At 42.2% G+C, this 13352-nt stretch overlaps 2 protein-coding genes across 4 annotated transcripts in view; one reads left to right on the top strand and one right to left on the bottom strand.

Annotated features, from left to right (window-relative positions):
• Positions 1-173: 173 nt before the first annotated feature.
• Positions 174-13352, top strand: part of ANAPC15 (anaphase promoting complex subunit 15) — a 68027-nt gene continuing 54848 nt past the window's right edge. Inside the window, exons 1-2 of one of the 2 annotated variants that reach the window (XM_031460253.2) lie at positions 174-584; positions 11531-11703. The gene's annotated coding sequence lies outside the window, so the exon portion shown is untranslated. The remainder of the gene's footprint in view (positions 585-11530; positions 11704-13352) is intronic. The other variant, XM_031460255.2, reaches the window with a different exon arrangement.
• LOC135318406 (folate receptor beta-like) lies at positions 1195-5930 on the bottom strand. 2 transcript variants are annotated; one of them, XM_010989134.3, is made up of 5 exons: positions 5718-5930; positions 4395-4556; positions 2256-2444; positions 2007-2142; positions 1195-1861 (listed from the first exon to the last, which is right to left on the bottom strand). In XM_010989134.3, exons 2-5 carry the CDS (start codon positions 4542-4544, stop codon positions 1581-1583), a joined length of 756 nt encoding a protein of 251 aa, XP_010987436.1. In that variant the 5' UTR covers positions 4545-4556; positions 5718-5930; the 3' UTR covers positions 1195-1580. The 2 variants fall into 2 exon arrangements, with proteins under 2 accessions (XP_010987436.1, XP_010987429.1); XM_010989127.3 differs by having other exon boundaries at positions 1196-1861; positions 5713-5929.

Here is a 13352-nt window from a genome sequence, read left to right as displayed (position 1 = left end):
GAGGGCCCCCAGGCCGAGGGGTAGGGGGCGGTGCCCTTAGGAGGGTCTGGCCCGCCTCTTCCCAAAAAAAAAGACCTAGCCGGTGGCTGCGTCTCCGGGGAGTCCGCTTCCTGCCCCGCCCTCCGCCCCCTGGCTCCTTAAAGGCGCAGGTCTCCACACAGAGTCTCAAGGCTGCCAACACTTAGGCCGCTGTGGGAGGATCCCCTTTAACCTGGGAGAGAACTTTCACTTTGCTGAGTAGAACCTGTGTCTGGGTCGGTACCGAAGAGCTCCTTCCTCTGTTTCAAATGCGCATTGGTTTCCCTCAGCTGGAGCAAAGCCTGGGACGGGGAGGGGGCTCCGTGGGGCCTTCCAGACTGGATAAGTATAATGACTGAGAGCCGCGCACACGCTCAACAGTGTCTCAAGACCCCTCCAGGAACCCAATAACTCGCCCTCCAAACTGTGCCGGACTTGCCCCTCAGTCATCTCTGGTATGAGGGAAGCACTCTGGTGCAGCGCGAGAGACCTGGATTCCGAGTCTTCACCCCTGGGTTCTCGTCCTAGCTTGAACACCCACCTACCTGCCTGCCGTTTTCACACAGGTATCTGCGCCTCTCTGAGGAGAACTGTGGTTGGGATGTGGAGAAAAAGACCTCCCCAAGGGAGAAGGGGAAGCGGGAGGCCTAGAGATAAACTCAGGCCCGGTTCCTGGGGGTTGTGCAGCGACAGAGCACCCCTCCAGGAGGGGACAAAGGTGTTGGAGAAGAAGCTCCTGCCTCTGGGAAGCCCCTGAGAGTTTTCCACTCCTCTTCCAGCCCCGCCTCCAGGACACATCGGGGTGAACCGGTGCAAGGCTCTAAAACATTTCCTCCCCAGGGACCTCACAGACTGCGCTCCTCATTAGGCTCTCTTCCTCCTCTGAGGCTCCCAATCCCCAACTCTGCCCCTTCAGTCCACATCGTGTGAATTTGTTTTCACCCGCCTGGATTCCCATGCCCAGCTTTCCCATAGCGGCAGAGCTGAGCACAGAGCCAGGCAGACAAGGCCTGAGGGAAAGGAGGGGTATTTGGGACCCAATATAAATAATGAAGTCCTGGACTTGGCTCTCATTTCAGGCTACAAGAGCAACAGGATCCCTAATGACTATTAATGTGCAGGCACTGGGCTCACATGCTTTCTAGGCAATATTTCACAAGGATTATGATCTCCATTTTACTGAGGAGGAAATCAAGGTTTCCTCTAAAGCAGTTAAGCAACTGTTTCACTTTAACATAGTGAGTAGCAGAGCTGAGATTCAAACCCAGGTCTCAATTCTCTAATCTGAAGGAATCCAAAGGCTATGGAATCTGTCCTCTTCGGTCCACAAACTCACAACTAAAGTAATTCATCAGATACGAATGTGTTGACTTATTTATTAGAACTGGCTGTCACAGAAACCCCAAGCCCCACCATGGAGCAGGAACTGGATGACAGGGGGATGGGTAAATGGATGAAGGCATACTTATGGCTCCCTCATTTGTGGAAGCAGAGCTGAGCCCAGCCTGGCCAGCAAAGCTGGGGACAGGCAGAGGGGACCATCTGGGGAGGGCTGGACTCAGTCAAGGAGCCAGAGACAGCATCAGAGCCAGGCTGAGAAGACAAGGCCCAATCCCCTGGGGCATGGCCCCAGCATTCATGTCCAAAGCATAGAACCTCGCCACCTCCTCATTGGGGTTGCCCTGGGCTGTATCAAACCACATCTGGATGCAGCGGCCACTGCCCCGGCTATAGTTGCTGACCTTGTAAGAGTGACTCCAGACACCCTCACACAGGGCTGTAGGCGTGGGGAAGTAGGACTCAAATGTGCTGCAGGTGGCCCCCGCTGGACATCTGTTAGATCCTACGGGGTAGAGAGGGTGGGCACCGACATTCAGCCCCTGAGCCCAGAGTTCATCTCTGGCCACCTCTAGAAATCTTCTCCCCACTCTCAATCCTCAAACCCCTTTTCTCCAACCACACCTCCATGGCCCCGCCCAGACCCTCACCTGAAGTCCAGTTCCAGCCCTTCTGCCAGTTGGTCTTGCATGTATAGGAGGTGCGGCAGTCTTCCCACCAGCTCTCACAGTCCTCTTTGCACAGGGGCACATTCAGGAACCGTTCTTTGCGCCAACTCTGGTTCACCTGGGTGGGTGGTGCGGGTGGAGGGGCTCCAATCGGTCAGGGATATTGGCAGGAACAGCCATGACTGAGTTGGAGGGCATCGTGCTAGGGTAGGATGAAGAAGACACCAGTACCTCCTGGATCCAGGGCCCCAGATTGGGTGAGCACTCGTAGAGACAGTTGTCCTGGATGAAGTGGCGCTTGCAGGTGGGCTCCATCTTGCCACAGTGGTCCAGGTTAAAGTTATACAGGAGGGAGATGTCCTTGTGCAGCTCCTGGCTGACGCTGGCAGTGCAACAGGCGTTCTTCTTCCAGGGGATGCACTGGGTGGGGAAGACCCGAGACTAAGAACTTCCCCCACCACAGCCTTTGCCACCTCCAGCCTCTCCACAGTTGCTTCTTGCTCTCCTTCCCCAGGTACGTTGTCCTAGAAACACTCACTATGAGGGCCCCCCTGAACTTGGCCTCCAAGAACCCCCATCTTGGGGGAGACTCAGTTACAACAGTCTGATGAGGCGGTTGGGTTGTGAGAGCCTGGGAGAAACCCTGACTTCGGGGACAATAGCTATCATTTATACAGTGCTTAACACTTTATAAAAGGTAATTAACTCACTAAAAAATAATTCCTTATTTTATGCCAGTTACTATTCTAGATGCTGGGAATACAGCAGAGAACAAAGCAGGTATGTGTGTTCAGGTCAGGGGAGACAGTAAGAAATTAAAAGAGAAAAAAAAAATGCCATTGATCAAGGTCTGATCAGTTATGTGGAGAAGATTACAGCAAGGAATGGGACTATGGAGTTTGGGATGATTGTTGAAATTTTAAATAGAGTGGTTGTATAGATAAACAACAAGTTCATACTGTCTAGCACAGGGAACCATATTCAGTATCTTGTAGTAACTTATGGTGAAAAAGAATATGAGAACGAATATATGTATGTTCCTATATGACTGAAGCATTGTGCTGTACACCAGAAAGTGACACAACATTATAAACTGACTATACTTAAATAAAAATATATGACAGTATTAGAAAAAAAATAGGGTGATTGTGAAAAGCCTCACTGGAAGGTGGAAAGCGAGCAAAGGAGGAAATGGAACATGCTATGCTGTAATATATGTTGAATAACTTTATTCTCAGCAAGTATTAAGATTATTAAGATCTGTATCCCCAGTAGCTAGGCCACTGCCAGACACAGAGCAGGCCCACAAAAATATTTGCTGAAAAAAGTAAATGAAAGACTTACTTATGTTTTCTGAAATCTAAACCTAACTCCATCTTACATATACACACACCATATTTTAGCAAGTTTTTTATATTGACCAGATCTTCCAGGACTGCAAATACATAGGAAGGCTATACTCTCTGATTTGTTTTACTGGAGTTATTTGCTACTTTAGAAACCATTGTCACTGGTAGAAACACTGCTTGGAGTATCTTAAAGTATTGAAGTTGCCAATAGAACACATCTGTCTCAATCTTTACTGTAGTTGCTCCATTCATAGTGATTTTGAGGGGGAAAAAAAAGTAAATGTGCTATTTTGTAATGACTTATAATGTAGTCACACCAGTGCATTGACCTATTGAAATATATAAATATAAATTACTTTCTTTTTGCTTTGTATTACAGATAGAGTTATGTTGTTACCTTCTAAATTAAATGTGCAGATGAGTTCTATTAGCTTTGAATTTCATTCCAGGATAGAAAAGAGAGTCTAAATCATAAAAAAGAGACATGGAGTCTAGAAAGGCCACAAACAGCTGACATATATTTTCAAGGTTGTATGTACGTGCAGCAGCTATGGCCTGTATCACAGTCATAAATGGCCTTCTCCTCCTCTGTACTCTGCATTCCATAGAACTGGCACATAGTAAAGGTAGGAAGAGCCAAACCTCCCCCATAGTCTTTCACCTTTATACCCCTAGAGGTGCCCACCCCAGTACTACCCCTATCCCACCACAAGAGTGAGTCCTGTTCTATTCCTCTGTGTGTCACTGTGCTTCTCTGGGCCTCAGTTCCCTTGTTTGTGGCATGTGGAGGAGAACATCATCTACCCACATCACAGGACCCCTGGAATATGGAATCAGGCACAGAAAAATACACAACACCTATTAGGTGTTCAATGAATGATTATTCCAATTACTGCCGACAGGATATCTTTTTCTGAACAGGACACCCCTAGGATCCCCTCAGCCCCTCCCCCACCACCCTGACTCCCTCTTCCTGCCTGAACAAGACCCATCCCCAACCGGAGCCACCCTCCATCCTCACCTGGTCATGCAGCTTGTCCTCAGGGCCTGGCTTTACCTTGTGGTGCTTGGCGTCCATGCAGACATTGAGCAGATCTGTCCTGGCCCGGGCGCTGCACATGGAGGCCATCCAGGCCAGAAACAGCACACGTGGTGTCAATTTCCAGGGCATGTCTTTCTCTTCCTGCAGAGGCAGCTGTGATTAGGGAGACCAAGGCCTGAGGGGAGAAAGCCCCATGCAGAGTGCCCCCTTCACTTCCTGCCTCGGTCTCCCCGACTCCATAGTGAAGGAGGGGATCAGACCCTGTTCCTTCAGTGCTGGGGTCCTGAGGCTCCTTGAGGCTGAAGTAGAGAAGATTGGGAGAACGAGGGGCTCCCTCAGCCCAGGCTTGGAGGGCTCAGAAGGGAATCTGGGAACAGGGGTTGGGCCCTGGAGAAATCTTCCCAAGTGGGAGGAGAGGCCTTATGCCCTCACCTTCTCTCTGGACTTGATCTAAGAAAAGTAGTTAAGTATGAAAAGGGCCAGGGACACAGCACCCTCATCCTGTGTCCAGCAAGTGCTCTGCCTTTACACCCTGGGTCACCCAGTTTCCCGTGCCAGCTCTGAAACACTGTTAACCTGGGGGTGGCAGTGACCTAGCTCTGCTGACTCCCCCGGATCAGCATGAGGATCAGGTGAGGTAACACACAGGATGGTGTTTGGCTAAATGATCCAGAAATGACAAGGGTGGTTTTTAAACAGCTTTGCTTTCTCAGGCTTTTTCCTTCCCTGTTCTCTGAAAGTTGTTTGTTTCCTCTTGCCCTGCATCGTGATGCTGGCCTCCTCAGCTCTTTCTGGGCAAATGCACCAGGTCCCTACCTAATGCTTTAAAAAACAAATGTAGGACCCTAGGACCTGAGAGACAACATAAAAGTCCCCCACATTGGAGCTGCTAATCTGACAAGCACTTAGAGTTGTCGGAGGCCCCCTGGCAAAAGTGACGGTCCCCTTCTCTGTTCATGACTGCCCTCACCTTCCAGCCACCCATTACAGACCTGTTCCTTTAGGCTCCGTCACTGAGGTACATAAGAGCTTATAATGGTGATTTCTTCTCCCTCACCATCCCCACATGCAGTTGATTACCAAGCCCTGGCAAGGGTACCCCTTAAAACCTTTCTGGAGTTTACTTCCTTTGACTTGGTGTTTGGGGTAAGGTCTTCCCTCTTCCAATTTCTTCCCCTTCAAGTCACCTTCCCCACAGGAGCCAGAGTGAGCTTTCTAAAGAAAGCTGTGCCCCTCCCCTATGCGCCAACCCACCAAGTCTCCCCAGTGCCCTGTCACCCTTCCCTCCTTAGGGCACCTTGCCTGTGCCTTCTTTGCTGCTGGGCACACACACAGCTCTGTCTGGACTGGCCTCTCTGAGCTGGCAATGGCTCCAGGCCCCTGGACTGTCCCCAATGGTCTCTGTCCTCAGCACAGGGCAGACTGACTAAGAGCACTGGTAAGCATAAATATAATTTCCTCTTTCAGCTCTTCTCCTGCTCTTCCTTCTTTCCAGATCCCACCCTCTTCAAGGTTCCTTTAGTCTTTCAAGTGATCCATTCCTGTTTGCATTCGTCTCTTTATATATTAATTTACTCATTCCAGGGTCCACACATTCAACATTCATCTAGATGATTGCTCATCTCCAAAAAGGATCTGAATTTTTGACCCCACATGGTCAAAAATTAGGGTAATACTAACTTGAGAGGAATGAGACCTAATGAGGAAGAATCCAGGCTTTGGGGCCAGGTCATAGGACCCAGTGATAGCTCCACCCCTCCTACAGCCCTGGGAGATATCACTGAATCTCAGCTTCAGTTTGCTCACGAGAAAACTGTTGAGAATTATATATGGAAAAGCCTGGCATATACTGAGTAGGCTTTTTAAAAATCTTTATTTGACTATAGTTGATTTATAATATTGTTTTAGTTTCAAGTTTACAGCTTCAGATTCTCTTCTATTATAGGTTATACAAGATGTTGAATGTAGTTCCCTGTGCTATACAGTAAATCCTTTTTATTTATCTAGTTATATATGGTGGTATATATATATCTGTTAATCCCATACTCCTAATTTATTCCTCCCCCTCCTTTCCCCCGGTAACCATAAGTTTCTTTTCTACGTCTGTGAATCTGTTTCTGTTTTGTAAATAAGTTGATCTGTATTTTTTTTAGATTCCACATTAAAGTGTTATAATATTTGTCTTTCTCTGCGTGACTTCACTTAGTATGATAATCTCTATGTCCATCCATATTGCTGCAAATGCCATTATCTCATTCTTTTTTATGGCTAATATTCCCTGTTGTGTGTGTGTATCTCACATTTTCTTTATCCATTCATCTGTTGATGGACATTCAGTTTGCTTGAGTAGGCTTAAATGGCAGCTATCGGATTAGTTTATGAGCAGCCAGGTGGAAACAGGTAGAAGTTGAGGTGCAGAAGACAACAGTCATGGAAAGAAATTGTCTCAAATCTGGTAAATGATAATATCTCATCATCTAGCATTTCTGTAAACATATCTTAGCAATTTTTTAGCCTTTAAAAAATTGTGGTAAAATACACACTCGATAAAATTTACTGTCTTAATGATTTTAAGTGTACAGTTCAGTAATGTTAAGTATATTCGTGTTGCACAACAGATCTCCAGGATATTTTCATCTTGTAGAACTGAAACTGTATTTCCATTAATGACTAACTCCCCATTTCCTCCTGCCCTTCAGTCCCTGGCAACTGCCATTCAACTTTCTGTCTCTATGAATTTGACTACTCTAGATACCTCATATAATTGGGATTATACAACATTTGTCCTTTTGTAACTGGCTTATTTCACTTAGCATAATGTCCTCAAGGTTCATCCATGTGTCAGAATTTCATTCCTTTTTATAGCTGAATAATATTCCATTATATGTATGTACCACATTTTATTTATCCACTCATCTATCCATGGACATCTGGGTTGCTTCTACCTTTTGGCCATTGTGAAGAATGCTACTTTGAACACAAGTGTACAAATACTTCTCTGGGACCCTGCTTTCCATTCTTTTGGGTACATAATCAGAAGTGGAATAGCTGGATCATATGGTAATTCTATTTTTAATTTTTGAGGAACTGTCATACTGTTTTCCATAATGGCTCCACAATTTTACATTCCCACCAACAGTGTAAAAGGATTCCAGTTTCTCTACATCCTTGCCAACACGTTATTTTCTGGTTTTTTTTAATAGTAGCCATCATAATGTTGGTGGTATGTCATTGTGGTTTTGATTTGCATTTCCCTAATGATTAATGATGTTGAGCATCTTTTCATATGCTTGTTGGTCATTTGTACATCTTCTTTGGAGAAATGTCTATTCAAGTTATTTGCCCATTTTTAAATTGGTTTATACTTTTCTTTGTTGTTGAATTGTAGGAGTTCTTTATATTCTGGATTAACCCCTTATCAGATACATGATTTGCAAATATTTTCTCCCATTCTGTATGTTGCCTTTTCACTTGGTTAATTGTCTTTTGTTGCACAGATGTTTTAAATATTGATATAGTCCAGTTTGTCTATTTTTTTCTGTTGTTGTCTTGCTTTTGCTGTCATAGCCAGTAAATCATTGCCTAACATAATGTTATGAAGCTCTTCCCATATGTTTTCTTAAGGAATTTTATAGTTTTACCTCTCACATTTAGGTCTTTAATCCCTTTTGAGTTAATTTTTGTGTATGGTGTAAAATAAGGGCCCAACTTTATTATTTTGCAGGTGAATATCCAGTTGTGTCCCAGCACCATATTTCGGAAAATATGACTATTCTTTCCTCCATTGCATTATCTTGGCATCCTTGAATCTGGACTCTTGGTTATATTCTATTGATCTATATATCTATCCTTATGCTACTACTACACTGTCTTAATTATTATAGCTTTGTAGTGAGTTTTGAGATCAGGAAGTGTGACTCCTCTAATTTTGTACTTTTTTAAGATTGTTTTGGCTATTATGGATCTCTTTCATGTCCATATGGATTTTAAGATCAGGTTGTCAGTTTCTCCAAAAAGCCAGCTGGGATTTTGATAAGCATTGAGTTGACTCTGCAGATCAGTTGGGGAGTATTGTACTCTTAACAATGTTAAGTCTTCTGATTGATGAACATGGAATTTCTTTCCGTTTATTTAGTTTTCGAATTTCTTTCAACAGTGTTTTGTAATTTTCGGTCTACAAGTCTTTTACTTCGTTTGTTGGGTTTTTTTTTTTTTCCTATATATTTTATTCTTTTTCAGGCTATTGTGAAGGGGAATTGTATTCTCAAATTCATTTTTGTTTTGTTCATTGCTAGTGTATAGAAATACAATTGTTTTTTGTTTATTGACCTGGTATCCTACAAACTGGTTGAACTCACTTATTAGTAATAATCATGTTTTTGAGGTTTCCTTAGGATTTTCTGTATAGAATGTCATACCTGTGAATAGAAATAGTTTTACTACTTGCTTTCCAATCTGTATAGGTTTTGTTTCTTTTTCTGCACCAGTAGCCCTACCTACACCCTCTGTACCACATTGAATAGACATGATGAGAGTGGCTATCCTTGTCTTATTGCTGATCTTAGAGGGAAAGCCTTTTGCCATTGAATAGAATGTTAGCTGTTAGTTTTTCACAGATGTCCTTTATCACATTAGGGCAATTCCCTCCTATTGCTAGTTTGTTCAGTGTTCTATTTTGTTTTCATAATAAAAGGATTTTGGATTTTGTTAAATGATGTTTCTGCATCAATTGAGATGATCATGTGAAAACTGGATGTTTTAAATAATACAGTGTGGCAAGTCCAGAAATCATCACTCTCAAATGAGAGCTTGTTGTCGCTATTTATTTATCAGCTTTTGTGGACTAATTCTATAAAGTCTGTTTTCTTTGGCATGTGTGGTCACTGAAGTTTCTGCCTGGTTAGCTTAGTGGTCAGCTAATGATTGGACAGCAACTTCCTTAGATGCCTGGAAGCAGTTAAGTCTCCTACTTTTTGCTAAGGGACTCTGTATGTTGGTTCAGGCAAGCCATCAAATGCTCTAGCAGTTTACTCTGCCTTATTCCTCACTTCTTGCTGAGGAGGGCCTCCAGTCACCAGAGGTGAGAGATTGGGGCCTTCTCAGGTATTTCCTGGATGTACTGCAAATGCACATGAACTTCAAGGTCCCCAGGTGGATGTCAGAGCTTTTCAAAGCTCTCTAATGACATCTCATTCCCCAGTATTCCTTTAAAGTTTTGTTTGTTTGTTTGTTTGTTTGTTGGGGAGGGAGGTAGTTAGGGGTTATTTTTGGAGGAGGTACTGGGGATTGAACCCAGGACCTTGTGTTTGCTGAGCATGCACTCTACCACTTGAGCTATACCCTCCCCAATCCTTTTAAGTTTTTTGTCCAGTCTTTTGTTTGCCTCAACTGGTGTTTCTGCCTTAGGGAGCTGAGATGTCTAATTTGCTGCTGATTGTTTAGACAAAAGCCTAGGAATGGGGTTTCTCACTGTGTGAGCTCTGAATCAGATTAGCCCTGTGAGGAGCTTTTAACAGAGGCTTCCAGATAGATCAAGTAGTGACAGTTCTGTAGGGACAGGGCTTTTGAGGGAGCTCCACACCCACTCTGCCCCCTCTAGTGGCAGTGAGGCCACTGGTTTTCGTAGCTATTGTAGTGAGACTGCTGATTCTGGAGACTACTGTTGGGGAGAGGAAGATGGGAAAAAGCAAGTAAAAATGCCACAGAACTCACTGTTCTACTGTGAGATTCAGCCATTTTCTTGAATAAATTCTCCTTAGAGTTTTAAAAGCTTTGGTTAATTTCCAGACTTCTGGAAAAGTTGGTTTTGACAAGTTTTGCCAGTGTTACTGCTTTTATGGAGGAGTGGATTTTCAGAGGTCCTTACTCTCTCATTCTGGAAGTGCTTCTTCAGATTATTTCTGTTTTAAGTATAAAGCTTTAAATAATATGGGTCACTTGTAAGTGAAATGGTCTTTGAGTATACAGTCTACTGTTAACATGAAGAAATAAAAGTTATTTTTTGTTTACTGTGTGTTTTGCCCTTACAGCAAAGTTTAGGTCCTTATCAACCTGAATGTGAACGTTCACTTCTCAAAAAGCATGTTAATTTTGTGGGCTTTGTGCTGACTCGCATCATGCTCTGGGTCATGCTACAACATAAAACAATAAGTCCTCATTTCTAGAGAAGTTAAAATTCTTAGTGACAAAGTTGTTTAATAAAATATAGTTTTCTTATTAATAACACAGCCAAGACTGAGGCTATTTCCTGATAACACCTTTTTCTTTTCTGTTTCCCTTCTCCAAGATGAGGTCCTAAATTCAGAATAATAAAACTATCAAGGTGTATTTTACACCAAAATCATCTTGTCATGTCCCAGACAGCTGCTAGAATACATAAAATATTTGCTCCCTCACAGCATGGCACTTACAAGTAAAAGAAGGAGACAAGGAAGGATGCTAAAAATAGTTAAGTATAATTGGTATGCTCCATGTTTTAATATCCATCTTATTGGTATTATAAGAGTTGCCCTGTTCATCGTGTTCACAATATGGAGAAAGATGTTGCAGTAAAGAGAGAAACTCATCTTTCCTAGATGATTTTCATACAAGGTAAAGGATTATGACCATGAATGTTTAGTGACTGTGGACTTTCCTAGATGAGTAAATCACACCCATCTTCACATGCAAGGGTTTGTATGATGACTGTCAACAAATTTATTTCTAAGATGATTTTATTTATTTTTAAATAACCTTTTATTATTGATAGTAATTTTCACGTACATCTTACAAAAGAGACTGTAAGGCCCTCAAGATTTCTAAATACATCCGCTGTCCATATCACCCGCAGAGGCAAATAGAGAGAAAAATAGAATTATCAAAGTTAAGTTTGTTGGGAAGACAAACTCTCCTTGTCTACCTCTCCTTCCTGAGGTTCTAATAATATGTTCTTCTCAAAATAGCCATCAACTGACACTGTGAAATACAGCAGTCCACAGTAAGTTCGTGCTCTGTTGTATTACATCCCAATGAAAACTCTTCTCTCTTTTATTCTGATATTAGAAATTAATAGATTGACCAGATCTTCTTGTCCTACCACCAAAGGGTTTCTATTCTCTCTTTTTGTTTTCCTAAAGATCCTGCCATAATTGACTGACCAGAAAATTAAGACTCATGGATCCGACATCACCATCATAAACTAACACTTGGATGATTCAGCCTATCAAAGCCCTGGGACTTGATACTTCCAGAAAAATTCTAGCCACAAAGCAGAAAACTTCTATGGAGGGAGATGCTAAGCTACAAGCAGGTAACAAGAAATAATTTTTAAAGAATTAGGGAAGTTGATGAAGGTGATATGATGGTGGTTATTGTGTTGGTATTTTTGGTAATTTGCCTCATGTTCTTTTTTGATTAGTCATATGATGCAGCCCTTTTCCTTTCCCCTGGCTGTGGTCTCTAACCCTCAATTTAGTAGACCATACTTATGCCAACTGAAATAGACACTCTCTAAAAAAATTCTTGGTCAATAGGCCACTCTTCTAAACATTCCTATTGGTATTGTCTGCATCTACACCAAGAACTGACTCCCTCCTTAATTGCCACGTTGTTCCAACCAGTCTCTCAGAGTTCATGGTGGAAAAGAGTTTGGCTCAGATGATGGATTTTTATGCAGCCAGTTGCTAAATTCCTTAGAATACATCTCCTCATGGGTACATGCCACAGAAATTCAGAACCATATAAAATTCCCTGTGTGCTACCATTGCAAGGGAGGGTATCCTTTAGGCAATCATTCATTCATTTATTTATTTTGTATTCTTCATTTATTTTAAATATCATAAAATTTACCCATTTAAAGTTTACAGTGATTTTGTGGAGTGGTGCAACCTCACCAGAAATGAATTTTGGAACATTTTTATCCTGCCTCATGCCCGTTTGTAGTTAATCCCTGTTCCCAAATCCAGTCCCAGGCAACCACTAGTCTACTTTCTGTCTCTGTAAATTTGCCTTTTCTGGACCTTTCATACGAATGGACTTTCACTTAGCATAATGTTTCATTTTGCATAATGTTGCTAAGGTTCATCCATGACATAGCAAGTGTCGATAGTTCACTTTTTTTTATTGCTGAATGGGATTCTATTGTGTGGATACAACACATTTTGTCTACCTACCCATCAGTTGATGGACATTTAGGTTATTTTCAGTTTGGAGCTGCTATGAACATTCATGTGCAAGTCTTTATTGTGGATATGTGTTTTCATTTCTCTTGAGTACATGCTTACAAGTAGAATTGATGGGTTGTGTGACAGTTTTATGTTTGTTGTATGACAGTTTATGTTTTTATGGGCTGTATGACACTTTTTGAGAAACTGCCACAGTTTTCCAAATGACGGTACTATTTTACATTTCCATCAGCAGTATATGAGGGTTCCAGTTTCTCTACATCTTTGCAAACATCTGTTAATGACTGTCTTATTTATTGTAGCCATTCTAGTGGGTATGAAGTGGCATCTCATTGTAGTTTTAATTTGCCTTTTCCTAATGACTAATGAATGATGCTGAGTATTTTTCATGTACCTTCTTTGATGAAATATCTGTTCATTTCTTTTGCCCATTATTTGATTAGTTGTTTGTCTTATTAAGTTATAGGTATTCTTTGTATATTATGGATACAAGCCCTTTATCAGATATGTGTTTTACAAATATTTTCTCCTAGCTATTTCTTGTCTTTTAATTTTCTTAATGATGTCTTTTGAAGTGCAAAAGTTTTGAATTTTGATGATGTCCAGTTCATCGGTTTTTTTCAGTGATAGACTGTGTTTTTGGTCCAAAATACAAAGAAATGATTGGTGGAAGCATTAATCAAAGAAATCTTTGCCTAACACAGGGTCTGGAAGATATTTTCCTGTTTTCTTCTAGTTTAAATTGTTCAGCTGTTACATTTAAGTCTGTGTTCCA

The sequence above is a fragment of the Camelus dromedarius genome, chromosome 12, assembly GCF_036321535.1.
Source record: "Camelus dromedarius isolate mCamDro1 chromosome 12, mCamDro1.pat, whole genome shotgun sequence".
NCBI classification, from domain to species: Eukaryota; Metazoa; Chordata; class Mammalia; order Artiodactyla; family Camelidae; genus Camelus; species Camelus dromedarius.
This window is presented reverse-complemented; position numbering and strand designations above follow the sequence as displayed.